General features: G+C 43.6%; 2 protein-coding genes across 6 annotated transcripts in view; one reads left to right on the top strand and one right to left on the bottom strand.

Annotated features, from left to right (window-relative positions):
• The window catches only part of ARL3 (ADP ribosylation factor like GTPase 3), a 33,049-nt gene extending 30,068 nt beyond the window's left edge, over positions 1-2,981 (bottom strand). Inside the window, exon 1 of one of the 2 annotated variants that reach the window (XM_033149787.1) lies at positions 2,863-2,981. In XM_033149787.1, the coding sequence (XP_033005678.1) occupies positions 2,863-2,865 (3 nt within the window). In that variant the 5' untranslated portion in view covers positions 2,866-2,981. Of the gene's footprint in view, positions 1-2,616; positions 2,716-2,862 lie in introns of those variants that run through there. The other variant, XM_033149786.1, reaches the window with a different exon arrangement.
• A 115-nt stretch (positions 2,982-3,096) lies between these two features.
• Positions 3,097-23,073, top strand: SFXN2 (sideroflexin 2). Of its 4 annotated transcripts, XM_033149782.1 has the most exons (13): positions 3,097-3,173; positions 5,613-5,737; positions 8,072-8,236; positions 8,685-8,855; positions 9,579-9,677; positions 10,536-10,611; positions 11,049-11,134; positions 14,531-14,591; positions 17,276-17,342; positions 18,757-18,806; positions 20,310-20,359; positions 20,706-20,753; positions 22,609-23,073. In XM_033149782.1, the coding sequence occupies exons 3-13, from the start codon at positions 8,076-8,078 to the stop codon at positions 22,706-22,708; spliced, it is 969 nt and encodes a 322-aa protein (XP_033005673.1). In that variant the 5' UTR covers positions 3,097-3,173; positions 5,613-5,737; positions 8,072-8,075; the 3' UTR covers positions 22,709-23,073. The 4 variants fall into 4 exon arrangements, with proteins under 4 accessions (XP_033005673.1, XP_033005674.1, XP_033005676.1 ...); XM_033149783.1 differs by lacking the exon at positions 20,706-20,753; XM_033149785.1 differs by lacking the exons at positions 10,536-10,611; positions 11,049-11,134.
• Positions 23,074-23,352: the final 279 nt, after the last annotated feature.

Raw genomic sequence — 23,352 nt, 5'->3', positions numbered from 1 at the left:
CGGCCACTAACACGAAATGAGCGCCACAACCCCAGAGTCAGACACAACTGGACCTAATGGTCAGGGATCCCTTTACCTTTTACCTAATAAACTAGCTGATGCCATGAAATGTATTTGATTATCTTACTCCTGCATTTTAGGGCTGAGCTGCATACAGTATTAGTACTAGCTGCATTAGTAGCACAACTTTATGTGAACAAGCTATGAGGGCTAACAATTATCATACAGCTACAGTATTTTTCAAAATACTGATGAAGTGCAGAGGTTTCCCCATATTTCTGAAAAATACTATAGAAATTATTAATAATGATTTTGAATATTCATCCTCAGGCAAATCTATGGTACAACTTCAAGTTATCATCATCATCATCATCATCATCATCATTACTACCAACCCCTCCACCCATAGGTCCCAGGGTGGGCTACAAGAATTTAAATAGTTTGTATTTCTTAACAACAATTTTTTAATCACAAAACCAGTGGGGAATCTAAAAATATACAGTCCAAGAGTATGGGAAAATCAGTCTTGTATAACCAACACGCTTAAGTCTAATTAATGCATGAAGGAGTTGATACCATAGAGTAAGGTATCCTGTCAGGCTTAGCTATGTCATTTCCCCCCACCTTGGGAGGAAAGAAGTAAACCCCCCCACACACACACACTTAGTGAACCCAAGAAGCTCAGCATGTGAAGAGGTTTGAGTTGGTTGCTCCAGCAAAATTGCATGGCTCTCACCAGCCACTCTTGAGTTCCTATACAATCTCTAGGCACTTTTTATCACTTTGCAACTAAGCTAAATTTTACTGCCTGTGCAACTTTTTCTGAATGCACATGAATCTGACCTTTGGAGAGTTTGCAGATAAACCATTTTTAATTTTCCAAGTGTGTGGTATTCTTCTTTGCTGGGGGAAGTGGGAAACTTTGTAACTCACTTAGAGGGGGCTATTTTAAAGGTCTAACAGCCTATATTTCCACACATTATAGGGAAGGAGGCAGTGTTGGAACACTTTGTACACCTCTGAGTCACCTCAAAAAGATTATTGTAACGCTGGAAAAGGTTCAGAAAAAGACAACCAAAAAAATCAAGGGGCTGGAGCAAAACCCCTTTCACCTTACGTTTAGGACTTTTTTCATTTACAGTCATACCTCGGGTTACGTCCGCTTCAGGTTACATTTTTTCATGTTACGAACTCCACTAACCTGGAACTGTTTTTCGTCGCGCATGGGGTCCGCGCATGCTCAGAAGCATTTTGTGCAGTTTGCACATGTGCAAAGTGTGATATTGCGCTTTCGTGCATGTGCGATATCACCGTTTGAGTCATGTACTTTTTGGGTTACGAACGACACCCCAGAACAAATTAAGTACTGTATATTCTGGCGTATAAGACTACTTTTTAATCCAGGAAAATCTTCTCAAAAGTCGGGGGTCGTCTTATATGCCGGGTGGAGAATCTGCGGTCGAGTATATCTCAAACTCTATTAACTGGAAAAGTTGGGGGTCGTCTTATATGCCCAGTCATCTTATATGCCGGAAAATATGGTACATAACCTGAGGTACCACTGTACAAAAAAAGGGGAGTAAGGGGGATATGATACAGGTTTATAAGGTTGTGCATAGATTGTGCAAAAGGTGGTAAGCAGTGGTTCCTGAACTCCCTCATAATTCTAGAATCAAAGGTCATCAAGTGAAAATGTGTGGTAGGAAACTCAGGAAAGACAAAAGGATGTACAGTACTTATTCACACCATAGTTAAAACTATGGAATTTGCTGCCAAGCTGGTTGGCTTTAAAAATGAATGAATACAAATTCATGGTGAGTAAAGTTATCAATGCTTGTTATTCAAAATGACAATTTACTACCTGAAAAATCAGATGCAAGGTGCTTCTAAATACTAGCTGTAGGGGAAAGATAATAGGAAAGTGCTCTATCATTCATATTCCACTTGTATGTTCCCCATGGGCATTTGGTTGGCCATTGTGGGAACAGAATGCTGAACTAGAAAAGTTTTTGCTCTGATCCGGTTTGACTCTTCTTATCAGATAAAGCTTGCTACAGAATCAAGTAAGCTAGTAAGGAGAGGAACACATAAGATCTGTAACGCTAGAATTAAAAACAAACAAACTGCAATGTGTTCTTGCATATATTTAAAGCCCTGTAACAAGGTGCATTTGACTTCTATTTCACTTTTCACATCTTTCTTTGACCATCTGTGGGGAAAACCCCAGGATTCCTCATGACCCAATTCCACTTTGAAAAGGAGTTATTTCAACAACCCACCCCACTCTCTTTTCCCCTTAAGGTCCCCCACTGAGAATCCCGCAAATCCCATCTCAACTTGTCCTGCTTACAGCTGCCACGTGTCATTATAAAACAACTAAGATATCACCCCTTGAACAGCAACCTTTCAGTCTCGCAGAAGATTGTATCTCATGGCATGGGGGGTGGGGGACACACACCGTGTTGCAATTCTTTACATGCTATTCTCACCGCTTCCCAGAGCACTGAGAAATAATAAACAGATGAAGGGGTCCTTAGTTCTTATTTTAAATAAATTAATAAAAATAAACTGGAAATAGAAATCTGGCGACCTCAGCCTCTCCGTCCCCATCGTCACCTGAGCGGTTCCTTCAGCTCCAGGTACACGACTCCCGCCCCTCCCTTCAGCCAGGCCCATTCATCGTCTCCTCATCCATCCCTTTAGAGCAGCATCGCCCTCCCTCAACACGGAGCGCTCCGCCGCCACAGGACGGATCCTGCCCCCTACCCAGCACAGGGCGGAGGGCCGGTTCTGCGCTCCCGCTTCCCACAGCGCCCTCCCGGGCCCCCCTCGGCCTTCTCCCCCTCCTAATCTCTCACTCACCATCCTCTACGCGGCTCCCGGTTACCATGGGCAACTGCGTCATGCGCGCGCGCGCACTGCGTTCCTCCCACGTCGAACGTCCGTCCCGAGTTCGACGCACAAGCTCCGCCCACTACCCTATTCTCTCTCCCCCCCCCACTTAATTCTCAAAAGAACCCAGCCTCCTTCTTCGTCAGATACATGCGACTAAACCAGCCTTTCATTGGCTGAGGAGAGCCACGCGTCCTCGGCGGGGCGGGGTTAAAAGCGGTGCACACGTGCACGAGAAAGGAAGGCGGCGGCATTGCTGATTGGTGCTTGGAGAGCTGCAGGTAGGAGTGAGTGGTAGTCGGGAAGCGCCACGAGGAGTTAGGAGTTAAGAGTAAGAGAAAACCATAGAGGCGGCCTGGCTTGCTTTCCCGCGGAATGCAGGACACGCCGGGGAGGGAAGGAGTAATAATGTAGTAATAATAATAATAATAATTAATAATGATGTAGCAGAAGGGAAGAAGTTTGGCAAGACGCGAGGCATGTGTGGTGCTGCACTCTTAGGGTATTAGTGACACTGAAGGTTTCTGCATTGTTAGAAGGAAAACCTGTTGTTGGTTATATATGTGTGTGTATGCATATGCATATATATGCAGCTGTGAGAATGTCGCTCATTTTTGGGGGTGTGAAGTGGAAGAGTTCAGTAGTGAAGTTAGGCAATGGCGTGCCAACTTCAGTGGCATGAGAGAAGAGCGGATTCGACAGGATGGAGACGTTTGGGGCTGCCGCGTACTCAGCATATAGTTAAAACAGACGCACACACCCTGGCTGAACTACAGTTCCCAGCAGCCTTCACAAACTGCAGTTCCCAGAAGACGTGTGTGCTGCTCAGTGTACGGTGTGTGTACAAACAGTGATCCACAAGTGGTGCATAATGGGAATAGGTATCCCCTGTTGTTTGTGCTCTCATCTGGTAATTAGAGATAAACAGAGTTGTAGTTAATAGGCTTGTTCTACACTTGATACATAGTATTTCCACAGAGCAGGGGTAGTAGTGAGAAGTCACTGCCAAGTTATGTTTTAAGGTGGTGAATAACAGTTGGCTGCTCCTGATGAGATTGTTGTAATTGTATTTTAACCATCTGTGGCCCTGTTGATTATGTAGAAATTTAGCAGTTGCATTTAGCATCGTGTAACAACTGGGTTGCCTCTTCATGCACCTTATGTATTTACAGCAACTTTTTGTATAGTACTTTGTCAGTTTCTCTGCCCTTTACCTGTCACACTTTCAATCATCAGGGTAGTTGATATCAAAAGGATTGTGTGTGTGGTAGTTGAGCAATGATTGGTTGATTGGAGGGATATTGCCTGGGTAGTGTGCATAAGGAGGAGTTAGAATGCCACTGTTATCAGGGTTTGTGGTAGAGGTGGAGGTTATCAAGGGAGCAGGGGACACAAAGTATTTAGTATCTGTACAATTCTTCAGGCTCCCCCCCTCCCCGCAAGTCTTTCAGTATTGGACTATCATGATAGCTGACCCTTCCAGCTGCTGGTGTTTGGGAATGTCAAGCAAGGCTCACATGGCACCTGAAGTAATGAGTATGTATTCTCAGTTATGATTGGTTCATTGGCTACAGCCATTCTTGGACCAGCGTAACCTTGCTTCAGTAATCTACGCTCTGTTAACCTCCTAACTGAACTGTACATTACAAGGGGTTGCCCTTGGGCAGAGTCCAGAGCCAGGAGCTAGTGCAGAATGTGGCTGCAATTTACTACCTGGAGCAGCAAATTGGGATCCTATTGCACCAATCCTGAAAACAGTGGACTGGCTGTCAGTGAGTTACTGGGCCCAATTCAAAGTGCTGGTACTCATGTATAAACCCCCGAATGGTTTAGAACCCAAGTATTTGAATTAACACTTTCTATAGTATCAGCCAAACTGAGTTTTGAGATCTGCAGGGGAGACCCTGCTTATGGTACCCTTGATGAGTATTGTCCAGGAAATCGCTGTACAAAACAGGACCTTCTCAGTGGTGGCACCCTAATTACAGGACTCAACCCAATCTCTCACTTTGTCTTCATTCAAATGGCAATTAAGTGTTCAACTGCTCAGGAAACTAAATGGTTTGCAGTCCAACTTCTATGAAGGAACAGAAGGCTATCATTTTGACTGGGTTTTAATGCCACACGGGATGGCTAAAGAATGGCAAGATGTTTGTGATGTAGGGAAACAACCCCCTACCCCAGAGCTTTCCAAACTGCGTGTCGCTACACGTTAATGTGTTGGCTGCAGTGAGTAGGCATGTCGTGCGAATGCTCCCCACACTTCTTCTAGGGCTGGAAAGGGGTTAGTTTAACCCCCAGTTTGCTAGTAAAACTGAATTACTGTGTCGCAAAATGATGTATGTCTAAAAAGTGTGAAACCAACATCAAAACTTTGGAAAGCTCTGCCCTACCTATAAAGTACACTTGGAGAGAGGGACCTGAAGATGATGTGTCAAGGGGAATGGCAGAACTGGAAAGGGCTTAACCAGTGGGGTTATTTTGAACGTGACTTAAGATTTGGGCAGGGACTGTATGCTACAAAGGGAAGCAGAGGCACCTATTAAGGAGGTTCAAGGAACAGGGACAAAGTAAGCAGTGTCTGAAAAGCAGGAATCTGACTGAGGAAACCATGTTGGAGACATGAAGTTGAGAGAAATACGAGCTAAGTGAAAAGTAGGGTTTATTTGCTTCAGCTGTGAAAACTGTTTATTATTCTCCTTGTGTGTGTTTTAATCCAGTTACTGCTCTATAAACGATTGCCCATGATTGCCAAGTATTCCTAGAAGTCCAGCCCAAGAATATACTGTCTTACCATTTCAGCCTTGCTTACATCTTCATTGACTACCTCAAAGAATTCTAAAAGGTTGGTGATGCAAAACCTTCCAGTGAGGAAAACCAGACTGATAATTTCTCTGCAAAGTGTGAGACTATCTAGCATGTGACTGGTGTGTGCAGTTGTCCCTTTCTTATAGGTGGGGAGAAGCTGACACCTGGAGAAAGCTATAGTTTGCTGAGGTAGTACTCACAGATAAATACTGGAATTGATGATCCAGGAATATCATTTTCTAATCCTCTCCTTTAGACAAAATTAAGGTTCAGAATCTGAAACAACCGGAGTTTTGCCTGCAGTAGAAGGCCTTCTCTAACTTTTCTAGGGTTTCTCTCCCTTAATAGTGTGTCTCTTTCAATTTCTGGTAACTAAAAGATAATCAGCACTTTTGTGTTTTTCCTTTTGATGTCTAGCCTCATTTCCCCCAGCTCTCCCACTTACAGTCCCAGCATAAATCCATTTAACTATACCGATATCCTCCTGTTTATTCCAGCCACCAGTTAGATGACAATTCTCTACTTGACAGAGACTGCTGCCCATTAACAGAAAGAGTTGAATATTTATCCAGAGGTCAAGGGCAGTTTGTGCCTATACACACTTAATTATGTTTTGTCTTAGTCATGCCTTTGGAGATCTAATTATTCTGTAGCCACAAGGGTAAGCTATACTCTTGCTGAACAAGGTATCTTGACTTAAACTGCCAGTAAAATATTCTACACATCTTGACTGTTAATGAAATTTTATAAATCTTGGATATCTTTTATTCTTCTCCACACTACCTATCACCCTATTGTCAGATGTGACCTCTCAGAGAGGTTGATATTTTTCCTGTACAAGATATTTTAAATCTTGCCTGTCTTGTTAAATCTCCATTCATTTCTTGCAGTAATTCTTTTTTTACTATGTTCATTTAATTTTTCAATACATATATTGTGGCTCTGATCCCTAAATAATTAACTTGGGGAATTCTTCAAGAAATTAAATGTTGTTTAGTATTAATTATTTTTCTTCATACCTTTCCCTGTGTTAAAATCCCATTCATTTTGATTTTGATATTATATATACAGATTTTGCTGAATTCCTTAACCAGAGTCAAAAACTTTCCAAAAGAATTCAAAGGATATACAAAAATAGAGCTATAACTGGCACATAAGTTGATTTTAAACTCCTCTTGATCTGCTTCAACCCCACTGATTTCTTTAGTCAGAACACAATACAGTATTTGAAATGGGAACTGTAATTGCTCCCAAGACTTCCAGATAGTTGGTAATGCCTTATACCTGGTAAGGACACTGGCCAGGGGCTGTTTGCATAAGAAATTTCTCTTGGTTATGGTTAGTCCTAACCTTTCCTTGGTACTAAGGAGGGCTGCTTCTTAATATTTTAACAGAGTATGCATAGAATTTCTTTGGAATGTATAGCAATTACCTTAGCAAAGATTGTGTTGTAGATTCCATATGTGCTGAGTGTATGATATGTGAACAACAAGGTAATAAAGTTCTCCCTCCCCTCCGTGTATTTCTGTGGCTGAAAATTCACCGTGTGATCCAGTTCGTGCCAAAGTTCATAGCATGAACAAATAAATAACTTGTTCTTTGGAGAGTGGGATTTTCACAGAATTTCCCAGCCTCTTTTCTTAGTTGCATTCCTTTGACTCTAATAGTTTCATTTTTCAGGCACACCTTGAATACTCTGTATAATACACACACACACACACACACACACACACAGAGCACACCAATTTATAGGTTTCTAATTTGTAAAACTTGTGGAGACCACCAAGTTTTACACCAAAAACTGATATCAGTCACCACAATGCCACCTTGCCATCATGACCGTCACGTATGTGCCTGGCATGTGCCACTCATTCTGCACATCTTTATCCTTCCTGGACCTCTGCATGTTTGTAGCAAAAGAGCCATAAACTCTGGTTGCCTGACACGCACCATTTAAGCACTGTGCCCCCTCAGTCTGTTCTAGGGGTTCCCTCAGTCCTCCGGAGCAGATTTGAGGAGCCCACAGAAGAGTTCTTTTGTGCAAGTGGTTGTGCTGATGGGATGCATTATTGCCCTTCCTATGGCAATAGCATCTGTTTATTTAAAAAGAGAGTATGCAGCAGTTGCATTTCCTACCAGTGTCTTGCAGTGGTGGCGGGGCTTCCTCTATTTCACATAGGAGAATGGGCAGGATAGCGAGACCATCAGGGCAAGAGTTAACACAGATGCATCCTTTCTCAAACCTTCGTAGCTTTTAAAAGGGCAGTCGCCGTCTCCAGGTTAACACACGTGCCAACCATAATCCTTGGTTTTATTTGGGTAAACCATGGAGCTCATGCACTGACCTGTGGATTCCTTTTCTACTCTGCAGTAAAATGGCAGCCAGTGTCACCACATTTAACATTGACATCCCTCGCTGGGACCAGAACACTTTTACGGGGCGTGTGAAGCACTTTTTCAACATCACGGACCCCAGGACGCTGCTGGTGTCAGAACATGAACTGGATTCAGCAAAGGCATTGGTGGAGAGCTGCAGGTAGACTGGGCAACTAACCATGTTTTTTTTAAAAAACAAAAAACAAACGCATTTGGGACTCTTGCATGATCCAAGCATAGATTGTATTCAGGTTTATTCACAAAATTGGTGCGTAAGGCACAGTGTCTTGGTTACTCCAGGGCCTATTACAGTAAACGTGGATACCTGAATACATTTTCAAACCTTGATCTGATGAGAGGGGCAACACTCTTTAACAGAATTTCTCTATCCTGGACCTGGTGTTGAAAAAATACCATAAAGGACATGTAGGGATTTAGACACTGTTAAGACTACTTGTGTGTGTGTGCGTGTGCGCTGTGTAAGAGAGTTTCTCTCAGATTCCCAGTGCTTAACTTTGTAGCAGAGGGAGGGTGCTGCTATTCAGCTTGGAGGCTGAATATTAGAAAAAAATAGTGCTGGAACAGTTACTTCTTTCTCATGCCTGCAGGGCAGGCATTGTGCCTCCAGGAACCAACCAAGAGCAGCTGTTCTATGCCAAGAAGCTTTATGACTCCGCTTTCCACCCTGACTCTGGTGAGAAGATGAATTTGATAGGGAGGATGTCATTTCAAGTCCCTGGGGGAATGGCTATCACAGGCTGCATGCTGCAGTTTTACAGGTATGAAGGGAGGAATGTTGTTTCAGGAAGTTGCTTTTGTGAGACACGGAATACTGGGTGTTTATTCCTTTCAAGCGCTGGTGATCTCAACTGAATTTTGAAATCTGTTCCTTATCGTGCCTGCGCTACTGTGTTTCTGGTTTCTCCCATTTTTATTCCTGTTCTAGATCGGTCTTCAAGAGTTGCTGTCAGGTGCTACATTAACAGTGAAATGTTTTTCAGGCAATTAATCCTTAGCACTGTGCACCTGCTATGTTATTGCAGAAATTAGTAGCTGACACTAATTGTAACTAAGGCTGCAATCCTAATCCCACTTGGGTGTGAGCAAGAGCCATTGAATTAAATAGGATTTACTTCTGAGTAGACACGGGTAGGATTAAACTGTAAAGGAGACTTCCGAGGGGGTTTGAACACAGGCAGGGTCTATGCGTGGGCTGAGCAGACAGACTCACAAAGCTCACAAAGTCACATCTGTGTGCAGCCAGTGCTTTTAAAACACTAACCCATACCATGGTTTAGCTCAGCCAAACAACCAGGAGCCTGCACGTTTGCTTGTTCACTGTAAGTCCTGCTTTGGCTTAGCGTTGCATGCAACTAAAGGCCAAGTCTGGAACACCTTGGGTCAGAAAAATGGTAACAGTGGTGTCACTTCTGGTTATTTAAATGTATGCACAATCCTATTCTGGCTTCTGGATCTTTTTTCTCTCACTCCCTTCCCTACAGGACTGTTCCAGCTGTAGTTTTCTGGCAGTGGGTGAATCAGTCTTTCAATGCCATTGTGAACTACACCAACCGGAATGCTGCCAGCCCCATCTCCCTCAAGTGAGTACCTGTTTAGGGTTACCTGATGGCATGAGGCAGGATTCACCTAACCAACCCCATCAACAGAAGGCCTTCCACTTGCTTCCCCCCCCCCCTCTCTTCCCCTGTGCAACCTCTGAAATCGGCTCTGGGAAGTGGACAGGAGAATCTCCAGAATAGCATGCAGGGGAGGAAGGGAATGATTCCATCTGGAGAGCAGGTGGAACAACTGGAAGTGAGCAACACTGAATTCCACTCAGTCTTTTAGCATGTCAGGCTTGTTGTCTGGCTTAAGCTAGGATTTGCTCTATCAGCTTGAATAGTTTGACTACATTGGCAGGAAGCACCCTCTGGGGAAATCGGACGATGCAAGCAAATTGCTATGCATCCATTTATCATAGTAACCCTATCAAGTTGATGGGGTACTTGGCACTTCTGAAACAGGCTCCAGTGAACAGAGCATGGTGGTACTTTTGGAGTGGCAGAATCCAGATAGATAAAGACCTCATTTTCTTATTGCCCCTATGTGTGATATTCATAGCTTATTTGCACGGATGGCTTAACTTCAGGCTGTATGATGATAGATTTTTACCAGGCTGAAGTGGGGGAGAGGCTGTTAGGCAACTTGATGCTCTGTCTACACCAATAGACTTCATGGTGGTTTTGTTTCCCCTCCCATTGGATCACAGAGCTAGAGTGGGAAAGATTCTTGATGTTTTGTGTCTATTGGAGGGCCACAGTGTAGGGGTGGCAGGTAGTGAATAGGCCTGCCACAGTAAGACCACACTGGTGGTGTGAAGGAGTCCCTCTGTTGCACAATTCATGAACTGAGATGGACTGTCTGTTGACCTAACGTGTTTACCCTTTGGATGATTCCAGGCAAATTGGAGTTGCTTATTTCACTGCTACCAGCACTGCCTTGGCAACTGCCGTAGGACTCAACCTTTACACCAAGGTACTGTAGGAAAATGCTTAGTTCTTCTAACCATAGAGGGGCAGCAAGACTGCAGGCGGGGAGGCAATCTGGCATCTTCCTCCAGTGTCTTCAGAGCTGTGGAAGTGTGATTGTCTGTTTCTTATGCATCAGCCTTGGGAACTGTAGAATGGGATAATAGGAAGGCACACCATCCTGGATGCAGCTTATTTTGGCTGTGAGATGTGTTCCTTCCTTCCTTCCTTCCTTCTTTCCTTCCTTGGCTTCAACTGTTGCACAGTGTTATTGTATGCAGATGTGTATTCATTATAAGAATTTGGGGGCAGTGGAATAACTCTTGGTATTAGGCATACAGGGCCTATGGTATCCACCGCATAGGCACTGTGTCCTTCCTGAAAACACACATAGAGTTCTGAAGATCTGGTCCTCCTCCTAATTGCTCTCCTGTCTCCCTGCAGAGAGCACCATCCCTCGTGGCACGCTGGGTCCCCTTTGCAGCGGTAGCTGCTGCCAACTGCGTCAACATCCCCTTGATGAGGCAGCAGTAAGTCTCTAGGTAGAGCTGAAGTGGCCTTTTAAGGCGGGAGGGGTGAAGGGGTGAGCTGTAATTTAATGATGCTGTGCTCTGCTTGCCATCCACAGTCCAGGCCTTTGCTTCAAAGGAAGAATTCTGCTTTACCTAGCGGTAAAGGCATTTGCCTGGGAATAAGGACACCTGAGTTCTCCCCGCCCCTCCAGTACCTAATAATAACAACTCACTTGCTCACTCATACAGCTGCTTTCCAAAGTCACTGCTGATAGCAGAAGAGGCAGCAGGGTGAACAAACCAGAAAGGAAGCTCCATTTCCTTCCCAAAGTGTATACTTCTCTGGAGCTGATTGCTCTGCTCACATTTTCCCAGCCCACAATCCTGTATACTACAATACTGTTTTCTTTGTTCACTTACAAAATAAACAGTTGGAATGGTTTAAAACACAATATCAATTAATATTATTTACCTTTTAAAATGAGAGCACAAACCAGAGTCGGATACAATTTTAATATATTGCCTAAGGACTAAGTCAGCAGGGTAATTGAGGCATCAGTGATTCAGAGACAAATGGAAAAAATCAGTTCTACTAGGCTGAATTCTCATTGCTCTTTATTTTGGATTTGATGAGGAAATCATTATACTCTGGTTACACAAAATATAAATCAAATTTTCCCCATGATTGCCTTTTTACTTTCATGTACAACCAGTGATGGTTAAGGGGAAATAACTTGGCTTGCAATGCACTTAATTGCCATGTGAATGAGATTTCAGCACCCGCCCTTAGTGACATGGGCAAAAACGGTAACTTAATTAGACACATGAAATACACAGCACAGGGCATGCAGAACCGACCTGCCCAGAATAAAGAAATGCAATGATGGACATGAAAACAGGTGGTAGGCCCCAGGTAGAATGCATACAGAAGTCAAACCTTAAGATTACAGAAATATGTTTAAATTCTACTCTACTTACTGCTGATTACGCAGTTGTGGTGGGGTTTTTAATGGCTGTGTAGTGTGCTACAAAGAGAGGTAATCTATTCCTGCTCACAGCCACAACCACCTTCCATCCATTTCAAACACTGAGCTCCTTCTTGGCTCTCTCTGTCACCAGAATACTCTGATACCCCAGCTCCATTCTGCCTCTGTCTGCAAAAATGAAATGGCCTCACAGTAATGCTTGAGATGTCACCTTCTTTTTGAGCCAGAAACTAGTTGCAAGATGTTTTCTGTGGCTTTTGTTGATAGATTTTGCCCTTAAACCAATAAATGTTGCAGTGATAGGCTTCATTCAAATGGAGGCAACTTTTTTAAAAAAGGAACTATGAACATAGTGTAATGTTTCCCAACCTTTGGTCTCCAGCTGGTTTCAGACTACAATTCCCATCATCCCTGACCACTGGTCTTGCCAGCTGGGGAAGATGGGAGTTGTGGTCCAAAAGCAGCTGGAGACCCAAGGTTGCGAAACACAGACATAGTGGATAAGCACTTTGTCCAGGCTTTCAATTTGTTGGCAGGGGTGCTAGTTGCAGTAGTACAAATGCTTCCTTTAGTTTTCCAGATGTGTTCCATCTTCTATATAAATATTCGGGTGAATATTTGGAATGAATTGATTTATTACGGAAATCCCATGACTCTGGATATATGTGTGCAGGGTTTTTTTTTCTTAACGGGGGCCACTAGGAGGCAGCAGTAAACCATCAAGTTGGTTTCAGATGCTTCGTTGTCTTGTGAGATACACCATCTCAGCAGCACGATGCTCCCCATACTGACGAAGCACAGTAGCCTGCAAGGGATTTAAGAGAGTTTTTAGAGTATACTACCATGAGACCCTGTGATGTTCTGAGAGCAGATTTTTTTTTCCTAATTCATTGGTGAAAAACGGAGCCTTGGGTTTGCAAAACGAGAAAGCGTATCAACACAAAACAAGCCATGTGATTGGGAGGAAGATTGTAGTGAGGGTTCAGTTCATGCCCTGCAGCAGGATCAAGTAACTATACAAACACACATTAAGTGCCACAGTTGTTTGGGAGTAGTTCTGGGGAGCGGAATATGCTGAGAGTGGGGGGGGGGAGTCAAATGTGGGTAGGCCTCTATCCCTTTTCACTTTCTCTTTCTCTCACCCTTTTTTCTCTTCTCTTTGCCCAGCGGGGTAGGGAAGTTGCAGGACATACCTTGCCTTCTATATAGAACCCCAAGGTCCATGAACTTCAGCAAGCTACAAGTGGAGGCTTAGGGGACGTGTGTACACTTAGAACTAATGAACCAGAGTGCCTCTGGGTCCGTGTGCAGCTCAAGAATTTGTTTTTGGTACCTGAGCTAAGCTCATACTCCTTTCACACACAAACACGCCCGTTACAGCTTTCTGCCTCAAGGTTTGTTTATTTCAGCAACTTAATTTAGAAGGGGTGAGTGGGTTTCTTACTGTTTGGAGCTGGGACTCACTTGCTGATCTACAGCTGTGCCATTCTATTCTGACTGTCCTATAACCAACTGTAATGCCTCCCCAGTGTGGTGTAGAGGTTAAGAGCAGTAGATTTGTAATCTGGGGAACTGGGTTCGCGTCCCCGCTCCTCCACATGCAGCTGCTGGGTGACCTTGGGCTAGTCACACTTCTTTGAAGTCTCTCAGCCCCACTCACCTCATAGAGTGTTTGTTGTGGGGGAGGAAGGGAAAGGAGAGTGTTAGCCGCTTTGAGACTCCTTCGGGTAGTGATAAAGCGGGGTATCAAATCCAAACTCTTCTTCTTCTTCCCTGCCACTGCCCTTATGTCATATTAAGATGATGGTGGCTTAGGGTTTTCTTGGGATTGGGAATCTGGGTCCTTTTGCTGTTCTAGCCATCCTCTCATGTTTCATTTCTTTATTTTATGTATTTATTAAATTGGTATACCACCCTTCAACCTAGGATCACAGGCTGGTTTACAATATAAAAAAGGAGAATATGTAAAATAATGGCAGACAACATAATACCCCCTATGTTTAAATTAGCCAAATTAATTAGCTTAATTAGCCAAAGGCCTGGGAGAAGAGGAATGATTTTGCCTGGTGCCTCTCTGGTTATTTCATGACATAACCAGAGAGCCTCAGACAGTGTCTGAGTCTGACAGAGTCGGTGTCTATTGTTTGCACATACATAAAAAAGCAAAATGTGATGTTCTGAGGATCCACATGTAACAGAGTCTTGCTATAGGAGTTGTTTCTATCTCCTGAGTTCTCTTTGAGCAGCTCTTCAAGGCTCTCTCTTGAAGGCTGAATGTCCTGACCAAAGCAGGGGTGTTTGTTGTGCAGCGGGAAGGAAGAATCATGCTTCAGATGCTGAATGTGGTGGTCTCAAAAGTTGTGGGTGTCCTAAAGTTCAGCATGGTTGGTCACAATGTCTGAGACGGTGTGTTTGTGTTCGCATTTAGGGAACTCATAAATGGGATCACAGTGACTGATGAGAATGACAACCCTCTGGGCAAGTCCAGGGTAAGTACCACCATCTCAGGAGTTTGGAGATGTAGCGTCATCATTGCTGTGTTTGGAGGAACAAAGCATTTGGAATTTGTCTTGCCTGTGTGGCTGACAGCCAAAGGAATTGAGAGACCTGGATATGCAGGCACTTCAGGTTTTTAGAAGATGCGGCCGTTTTCTGTACTTGGGTTCTCCCCATCCTAGGGAGGATTTGGGAGTCAGGCACAATATCAGCATTTGGGGGGGGGGGGAAGAGAGAGAAAAGGGCAACAGGGAGTTGTGAAAAGATGAAAGCTACTGTTATGTCCTAAAGCAGGGCTTCTGGAACCTCTGGCCCCAGGCCTAATTAGGCTGCCAGACCTCTGCATTTTCCCTCTCAGGCCGCTGTACCCAAGCCATGCCTACCTGTTCTACACCTGTTGTCATATATGGCATCAGATGTGGGGCAGCCAATGACCTGACTCAGCCAAAATTATTAGTGTCTGCAAAGCACTCTGCAAGACCTGGCTGCAGGCTGGGTCTTGCCATGCTCCTTTCAAAGTGCTGCACAAGATAGCACTTTTGCAAGGGGCTTTGCCTACCTGTCAATCACGGCCAGCAAGAGGTAGAAGAGAGAACAGATCCTGCCAGCTGGATCCAGATCCCCACCTCTGACTTTGAGTAGGCAGGGGGAACCTGCAGCTCTCTGGATGTTGTTGAATTCCCAACCTGCATCAGCTCCAACCAGCATGGCTATTTATCAGGTATAATGGGAACTGTAGTCCAGCAACATCTGGAGGGCTACAGGTTCTCCATCCTTGCCTTAAAGATTTATTTGTGCACACATCCAATAAACTTTCATAGGCAATAACCTTTCATCAGGTGATATTCTTGGGGAAGTGATGGCTGCTTCAGATAAGTGACTTTTGGCATCCCAAGAGAACCAAACCTATCTATATTGTGGAGTTGGTGTGGTCACTGGCTCGCACTACTGCCTGCTTATGTTTTTAAGGGTTCTTGCTTTGAAATCTGCTTTCCGACCCCGAGAGCTAGAGCAGTACTCAGAAATCGCTTTAGCAGGGAACAAGATATGTTTCAGCTTGCATTGGCACACACCATGCATTCTTCATGACACAGACGTCTAAAGAAAGAACCCAGAATGCAGATGCTACACAGATTCTTTGTAGGTAGCATTGAACGCTTTGCTGTTCCCAGTTCTGCTACAAATAAAGCCCAAGCGGCATTTTTTTGTATCTCTTGCTCTGCCGAAACACGAAGCTTGTTGACCTTCAGATAATACTTTCTAAAAGAAACATCCTTAGAGAACAGGCCCCTACTTGCTGTCTGAGATCTGGCACAGTGAAAACAATGGAGACAAGGGTAAATAGGGGGAGGATGTGCAGTGATTTCAGTTAGTTACAGCATTCTTCAGCTGGAACTCTGGTGAGACAATGTAAGCCCAGGCAAGAGATGACCAGGGCATAGTTCAGTTTTTGCTGAGATGCCAGAGAGGAAGGGCTGTGTTTCTGCAGTGTTGTAAATCAGGGGTGGGTAACATATTTTCTTTGCCAAGGGCCATGTTCCCCTGGGAAGATCATTGGGGGTGGGGGTGAGGATGTCACGTGCAGTTAGGGGGCAAATGTAGTCCTTCTCTCCTTCCTTCCCTCTCTTTCTGCCAAGCCCTTTTTTTCTTCCTCCTTGTGCAGCAAGCTGCTGGAGCAGGGTCAGATCACTTGCTTCCATTGCTTCATCCATATGAGCTTCTTCCTTCTCTCTCCCACCTAGGGCTGCAGTTTCCCAACCTCTCTTGTAAAAAAGGGAGAAGTGACATGAGCTGGCTATAGACTGAATATGCAACAACAACAAACTTTATTTGCATAGCCTACAGGCCATTGCATCAAAAAGACACATATTACAGATACTGGTAAAAAGCCCTATATAAACCAATAAAATGAGCTGAATCAGAATTCAGCACTAGACTGAATATGAGGAACAAAAGAGAGAGAAGTGCCCATCGTTATCTCCCAGTTTAACAGAACAGACAGCGCTGCTGTTGTGTGGATCCAAAGAGAGAACGGATTGGAATGAAAGTTCAGAAGTTTGGTGTTGTACATGTTGAGCTTGAGATGACAATGATGGATCCCTAAAGAAACATAAGTGACTTGGGCAGCAGTGTGGGATTTGATGAGGTCACCCAAAGGCCGTGTGTCAAGAAGAGCAGAGGGCCAAGAGCAGAGTCCTGTAGGGCACCAGCAGAGAGAGGGAAAGCAGAAGATGGGCTCACCACTGTAGCAGGAGTAGGGAACCTGTGGATGTTGCTGGCCTACATCTTCCATCATCCCTGACCATTGGTCATGCTGGCTGGGGCAGAAAGGAGCTACAGTCCAACAACATCTGGAGGGCCACAGGTTCCACACTCCTGTCCCATGGGAACATCAAAGTGCACTGGAGCATTTGTAGCTGATCCTCTTGCTGTTGGAGCCATGTTTAATGTTTCCCAATATTTTTCAGAGGATTGTGCTCTCTCTGTAGTCCTCCATTTCCCATCCTTATCTATTCTTTCTCAAAATTTAATAGCCATGAAAGTGCCCTTCTGAGTGTTGGAGACAGACTTAAACCAAGAAGTCTCCACCCCAGGCAGTTCCCCTCTTTGCCTGATGCCTGATGCCAGCCTGATGTGTGTGTCATCATTTGAAGAACAACATGACTCTTTCTTTCAGAGAGCTGCGATCAAGGGGATAACTCAGGTGGTGGTTTCCCGTGTCGCCATGGCTGCTCCTGGCATGAGTAAGGCAAAGCCTTTGAACTATAGCTTGGCAAGTAGATTATGGGATGAGCACCAAAGATGACACATGGGTTATTAATATAAGGTAGCTTCAGCTGAGGAGGAGGAGGATAGGCATGAAGTTTTACCTCCAGTCGATGATCTCTCCTACGAAGAAGACCAAACTATGGTCTGCAAGCTCCACTCAGGAAGATTGTAGAACACTTGAGAATACCTGTACTGTGGCCCTATACTCAACTTCCCTCATTGTCCGCCCCAGCTGATTTGTTCTGATCCGGCTGATCAGGGCCATATTTACTGAACAGACTGGCACGCCTGTACTGTGTTTTGTTTTATTTTCATAACACTGCATTGGTGTCGTGTACTAATTTCCCCCTATAGTTTTACCAGTTCAGGGGCCAATGATTTTCATAATATGGTACTTGTTTTGATAATGATTTTTTTTTGGGGGGGGGAGGGTGTATTTAAGTGAACTGCCACAATTCACAATTGGTCCTCGAGGGTGGGTAGTGGCGAAATTGAGAACCACTGCTCTAGTGAGTAATATTGTGGGCTTTTGAAACTGTATTTCATCTGCCTCTTGCATTGGTGTTCACAAAGCAAACTGCTCCAAGGCGGAAGAGACTCATTATGCCCCCCCAATGAAGTATCTATAGTAAGGCCTGTCTCTACCTCGGGGAATCTGAGTAATTCCCTTCCCCCCCCATGCCCCTTATCTGTATCTTACATGCTTAAAGCTGCAAGAGAATGCTTTCTGAGCATGTGGCTGTGTGCTGCTTGCTTATTGCACTGCAGGGCTAGGCTGAGGAAGAGATTTTAAAACTAGTTGTACATGGAAATTGATTCATCATACTTCAATAGATGGTGTGTGCTAAGAAGTTGCCACTGGAGGAACCTTGCCATCTTTATCTGTTTGGGCATTCTGATGTGGCTAAGTCCTTCTGGACTCCCAACGTAAAAGCACTTCAAACCAGAAGAGGTTTGTTGCAGTGTGCTTGAAATATCTTCAGTGCCATAAGCATTTGGATGTGTATTTATTATAAACCATTTAAAGTGCTGTTAATAGGAGCACCTGCAAATGTGGTGAAGAGCTGCTCAGTGAAGAAGCTATTGCCCACTTCTATTGCAAAGCATGGTCTGCCCATTGTTGGTTTGTTTTTGTTTTTTTTGCATTTTGCATGCCATTAGTTCCCTTGAGCCAGGATACATGGGCATTATCAAGAAAGAAGAGTCTTTCTGGGTGGAATCTAGGGAGAGATATTTTGTGTCTGTGTGGCTTCTTAAAATCAGGCTGCTCTGCTGCTGAAGTTTACATAGCATGCATACATGGAGTGGTGGAGAAGGGGGGGGGGAGGGAAGGCTCTTTAATATCCCACGTCTCTTCTTAGAATAAATTGATGCTATCTTTTTCTCCAGTTTTGTTGCCCATCATAATGGAGAGACTAGAAAAATACCCTTTCATGAAGGTAAGTAGCTCTAGAAGTATACCTTAATGCCATTTTCTGCCCTCTGTATGGAAAATGAGTACCATTTTCCCAATTTAAAAGGGGGATAGGATGGATCTGCAAAACTATTGGCTAATTAGCTTGCTGGCCATCTCAAAGGTATATGCACAGTATCGCCTTCAAAAATTATCAGACTGGTTGCAAAATAACACTATTCATGAATATCAAGCAGGATTCAGAGGAAGACACAGCACCATTGATGAATGTTTTACTCTGAACCATATTGTAAGGAAATAAACTAAGAACATTAAGAATAATCTTTATGTTGCCTTTATTGATCTTTCTGTTGCATTCAACTCTATTAATTGAAACAGACTGTGGAAGAAATTTCAGATTGCTAACCCTGATTGCAGACTTCTGCTATTGATCCAAGAACTATACAGCAATACAGAAATGAGGATCAGAGATGGTTTAAATGACTGGTGCTTTTAAAATGTCTTGAGTAGTGAAGCAAGTTGCATTCTGGCTTCCACTCCTTTAAATTTTTATAGTAATGATCTGTTGCCATATTTAGCCAATGCAAACTCCCTCTCTCCAGTAATTAGAAATAGAAAGCTCTCAATATTGATGTATGGAGATGATTTACTGCTCCTCTCTCTTTCTCGATTGGGCCTCAAAAATCTCTTGGAGGTGTTCAGCACATACTATAAACAGGAAAGCCTATCTATAAATTCCTCTAAGACCAAGATTATGATTTTTGGCAAACAGTCGTAGGTATAAATGGTGCTTAGATCAGCAAACTGTAGAACAAACTTGCTCATTTAGATACCAGGGTATACTCTTTAGTGAAACCCTGTCTTGGATGTGGCATATGCTAGCAATGAAAGTCTTAGAAGGGCCAAGAGGAAATGGATCTAGTTGTAGCAGCACAGAATTAGGTTGAATAGCAGAAAAAGCTTGTTCACCATGAGATCAACCGGACAATGGAACAAGTTTCCACTGTAATGTGGGGGGAGTTGCCATCCCACTTTTACAGTGAAGTGGGGTAACCTGTGTCAGATTGATTGATTGATGCTAGAGAACCTTTAATCAGTGCAGGATGCTAGATTGGGTCTATGGTTATCACATTCAACCTAAATAATGTATGATTTCCCACAAGCCTCTATCTTATAGCTTGTCTGTTTGAATTTTACATGGTTTTATCTCTTGGAACAGCTCTGTAAATTTAGCACTAGGGCAGACTGGTCGCCAAAACACTGAAGCAAAACCTAGCCACTTTCTGACTTGCATAGTATGTGTTCAGCATTGTCAGATCCCAACAGAGAAGAGGGCATGGATGGGGAACATGTGGCCCTCTAGCTGTTTGCTGTACTATTGTTCCCATAATCTGTGACCGTTGGCCATGCTTGCCAGGGCTGATGGGAGTTGGCACCCAACTTCAGCTGGAAGGCCATGGGTTCCCACCGTTGTACTAAGGTATGAAAGTTTGGTTTCTTACTTTCTTATCTGTTGCTTTCTTGGCAGAAAATCCAGGTTCTCCATGCTCCATTGCAAACGATACTTGTTGGAGGGTTGTAAGTATTATGTGTGTCATATTGCCTTCATGAGTGCTAACCTAAGACACAGACGGCAAAACTAGATGTGGTGGGTAATGGGTATGGTATAAAACAGCTCTTTGGATACCCACAAGAGACTTTACAGGTTACTTCTGAAGCACAACAGCTGTTGAGTGACCAGGTGATTTCAGATGAGGAAAAGCAATGGGGAGTAGCCAAAATGCAATACTAGTGTTTCTGTGTGAAAATTCTTCCATGTGTATGGCCTCTGTCTTAGCAGTTTTGAAGGTGGAATAGCAATGCTGGGTTTGCCGTCTAGAAAAAAATTGATCCTTATTTCTAACAGTCTGCCTTTGCCTTGTAGCCTTGTGTTCATGGTCCCAGTTGCCTGTGCACTCTTCCCACAACGAAGGTACAAGTCTTACTCCTCTCTCTTTTCTTACATTCTCTCTATTGACTTCCCTATACAATTCTGGTATCTTCCTGGCTTGGGAGGGCAGCATCGCCACATGTCTTCAACCACATGTGCCTTCAGCTGATTGATATTTGCTCATCATTTTGTGAGCAGGCATAGTATAATTTAATAATTACCTCATCTTTCCCACACAGGAATGATTCATGTTGGTGTGTAGCCAAAATTGCAATTCACTCCTGTGCCATGTTTTCTCTAAAATGAAATCCCACAAGTTCAATAGGACTGGCTTCCTAATTGGTGACACTGAATTTTCTTAAGAAAGAAGCCAGCAGAAGGATTTCTGGACTAACTAAAGAGGTTCTCAGGCCTCTTAGCTTGGAGTGGGGGGGGCACTATGTGTGTGGCTCTTTAATTCAGGTTGGTCCCTCTGCACATCCATACACAAGCAAAACTGTGGACTAGGTGAAACCATTTACTGTGGCGCTGGTTCCCAGACATTTTCTAAAGAAACGCACCCACAACATTTTGTCTTTGACTGGGACTTATGTGTCAATTCCTTTTTTTATAAGAATTTATTGAAATTTTAACAAATAAAAATACATACTACAAATTACAAAATACAAACAAACATAATCAACAACAACCTAACTAAAACAAACAAACACAAACACCACCACACAATCAAACATTCATTTAACTATTCTAATCTTATTTAAAATCTTACTAGGGGACTTCCTCACGTCCTCTCCTCTGCGTTCATTTCAAATATACTGTAGTAACTTTGTAACCCCTTTAATTCTACTTTTACAATTAATCTTAATCATTATCTATCATCTGATACCTATCACTTTACTCTTAATAAAAATACAATTTTTAAAAATCAAAATTCTATCTTCTTATATTCTATTTTAAACTAACATTTTAATGCTATCGCCTATAATATCCGCTGGTTTCAATTTCAAATATCTAGCTTTTCACGTCTTTTCAAATATTCTTTAAATTTCTTCCAGTCTGCTTGCACCTTCTCCTCCCTCTGGTCTCGGAGTTTCGCGGTCAGTTCTGCGAGTTCCATATACTCAATCAACTTCATCTGCCCTTATGTGGCAATTCCACTCAGGATGGGTTTTGCAGACAAGCCTTGCGATGCACACACATAATTATGGAATCTACCATGTGGCCGAGTTTGCAAGAGAGCGTATTAAGTGATTCACTTAATACTGATTTCAATATCTTGCCTCCATTTTTCTGTTCTCACTCTTTGGGAGAAGAAAGGCAAAGGCAGTTTTGCTGCCAGCTTGAAATCCATGTTGTCTAGACTCTCCTCTATGCTCTAGAAACGTGACGCAAAGAGCCTGGCAGCAAGTGCAGCTGCAGACTGGCTCTCCTAAGCAAGCCTCTGCTTCATCACAGTATTCAGTTAAAATTTACAGCTAGCACTAGGAAAGCCGATTGTGAATGGTTTCTTTACCCATAACAGGTGGGTAGCCAGCATAGCTGTCAACCCTCCCTGCTGTTCCCCACTGCTATATACATAGCTGTCAACCCTCCCTGCTGTTTCCCAATGCTATAATAAGGGAATTTCCCACAAAAAAGGGAAAGGTTGACAGCTATGGTAGCCAGTCCTTGTCCCACCTGCCAGACTACAGTTCTCACTTCATTTCTTTGGGGGAGGAAGTGAGGCCTGGCAAGATTAAGTGACTAGCCCAGAATTATAGAAAAGTAGTGCATGGCAGGGTACAAAATCTTACTTGACTTTTTTTTTCACCTAATTGGCTCCCATTCCCATGTCACTTTATGCTAGGCAGCCTTGAGCTACATAGAGCACCAAGTCTTTTCTTCTTTTCCTTTCCAGCTCCATTGCCCTTTCACATTTGGAGCCTGATCTCAGGCAATCGATTGTGGCCAGACATGGAGACAATGTGCCTTATGTCTATTTTAACAAGGGATTGTGAACGAAGCCTCTATCTCGGGAACTGCCTGGACCTGTACTTGCGCTCTGCCTTTGAGCTTCCGAGAAGCATCTTGTTAGCCATTGTGAGAAATGGGGTGCTGGGGTAGTTGGACCTTTGGCCTGATCCAGTCTGGCTGTTATTAAGCTCTTAGCTGTACAGCACTCCTCACAGGGATAGGTGTTGTAACCTCACTATGGATTTTTCCTCCACCTTCCCGGCCATATAGTTCCTGCTCCGTTCTTATACGTTATCTGTGTTCTATGCAACTTTGGGATTTCCAACTGAATGCTGCATTTTGTCTTTCCAAGGCAATCTCTGCCAAGCTTATCTTTGTCAAAATCTGTCTTGGTTCCTAAAGGGTACAAAACCTCGGGCTTCACACTGGATGACTCAAAATCAAAATATAGGTCTGTATCACTATGGTGTTGATTTGCTCATGTGCCTTCAGATGGACCAATTTCCTCTGCTTAATCATTAAGATAAATCATGTAAAGGTAGTTGACTTGGGGTCAGTGTAGGAAATTATCATTTAAGCACACCCTGCGAAAGGTGGGCAACTTGTGACCTCCATGAGTTGTTAGATTCCAACTCCCATCAGCTGTAGCCAGCATGACTAGCTGTCAGGGATGATGGGAGTCATAGTC

This window comes from Lacerta agilis, chromosome 5 (genome assembly GCF_009819535.1).
Source record: "Lacerta agilis isolate rLacAgi1 chromosome 5, rLacAgi1.pri, whole genome shotgun sequence".
Lineage (NCBI taxonomy): Eukaryota > Metazoa > Chordata > Lepidosauria > Squamata > Lacertidae > Lacerta > Lacerta agilis.
This window is presented reverse-complemented; position numbering and strand designations above follow the sequence as displayed.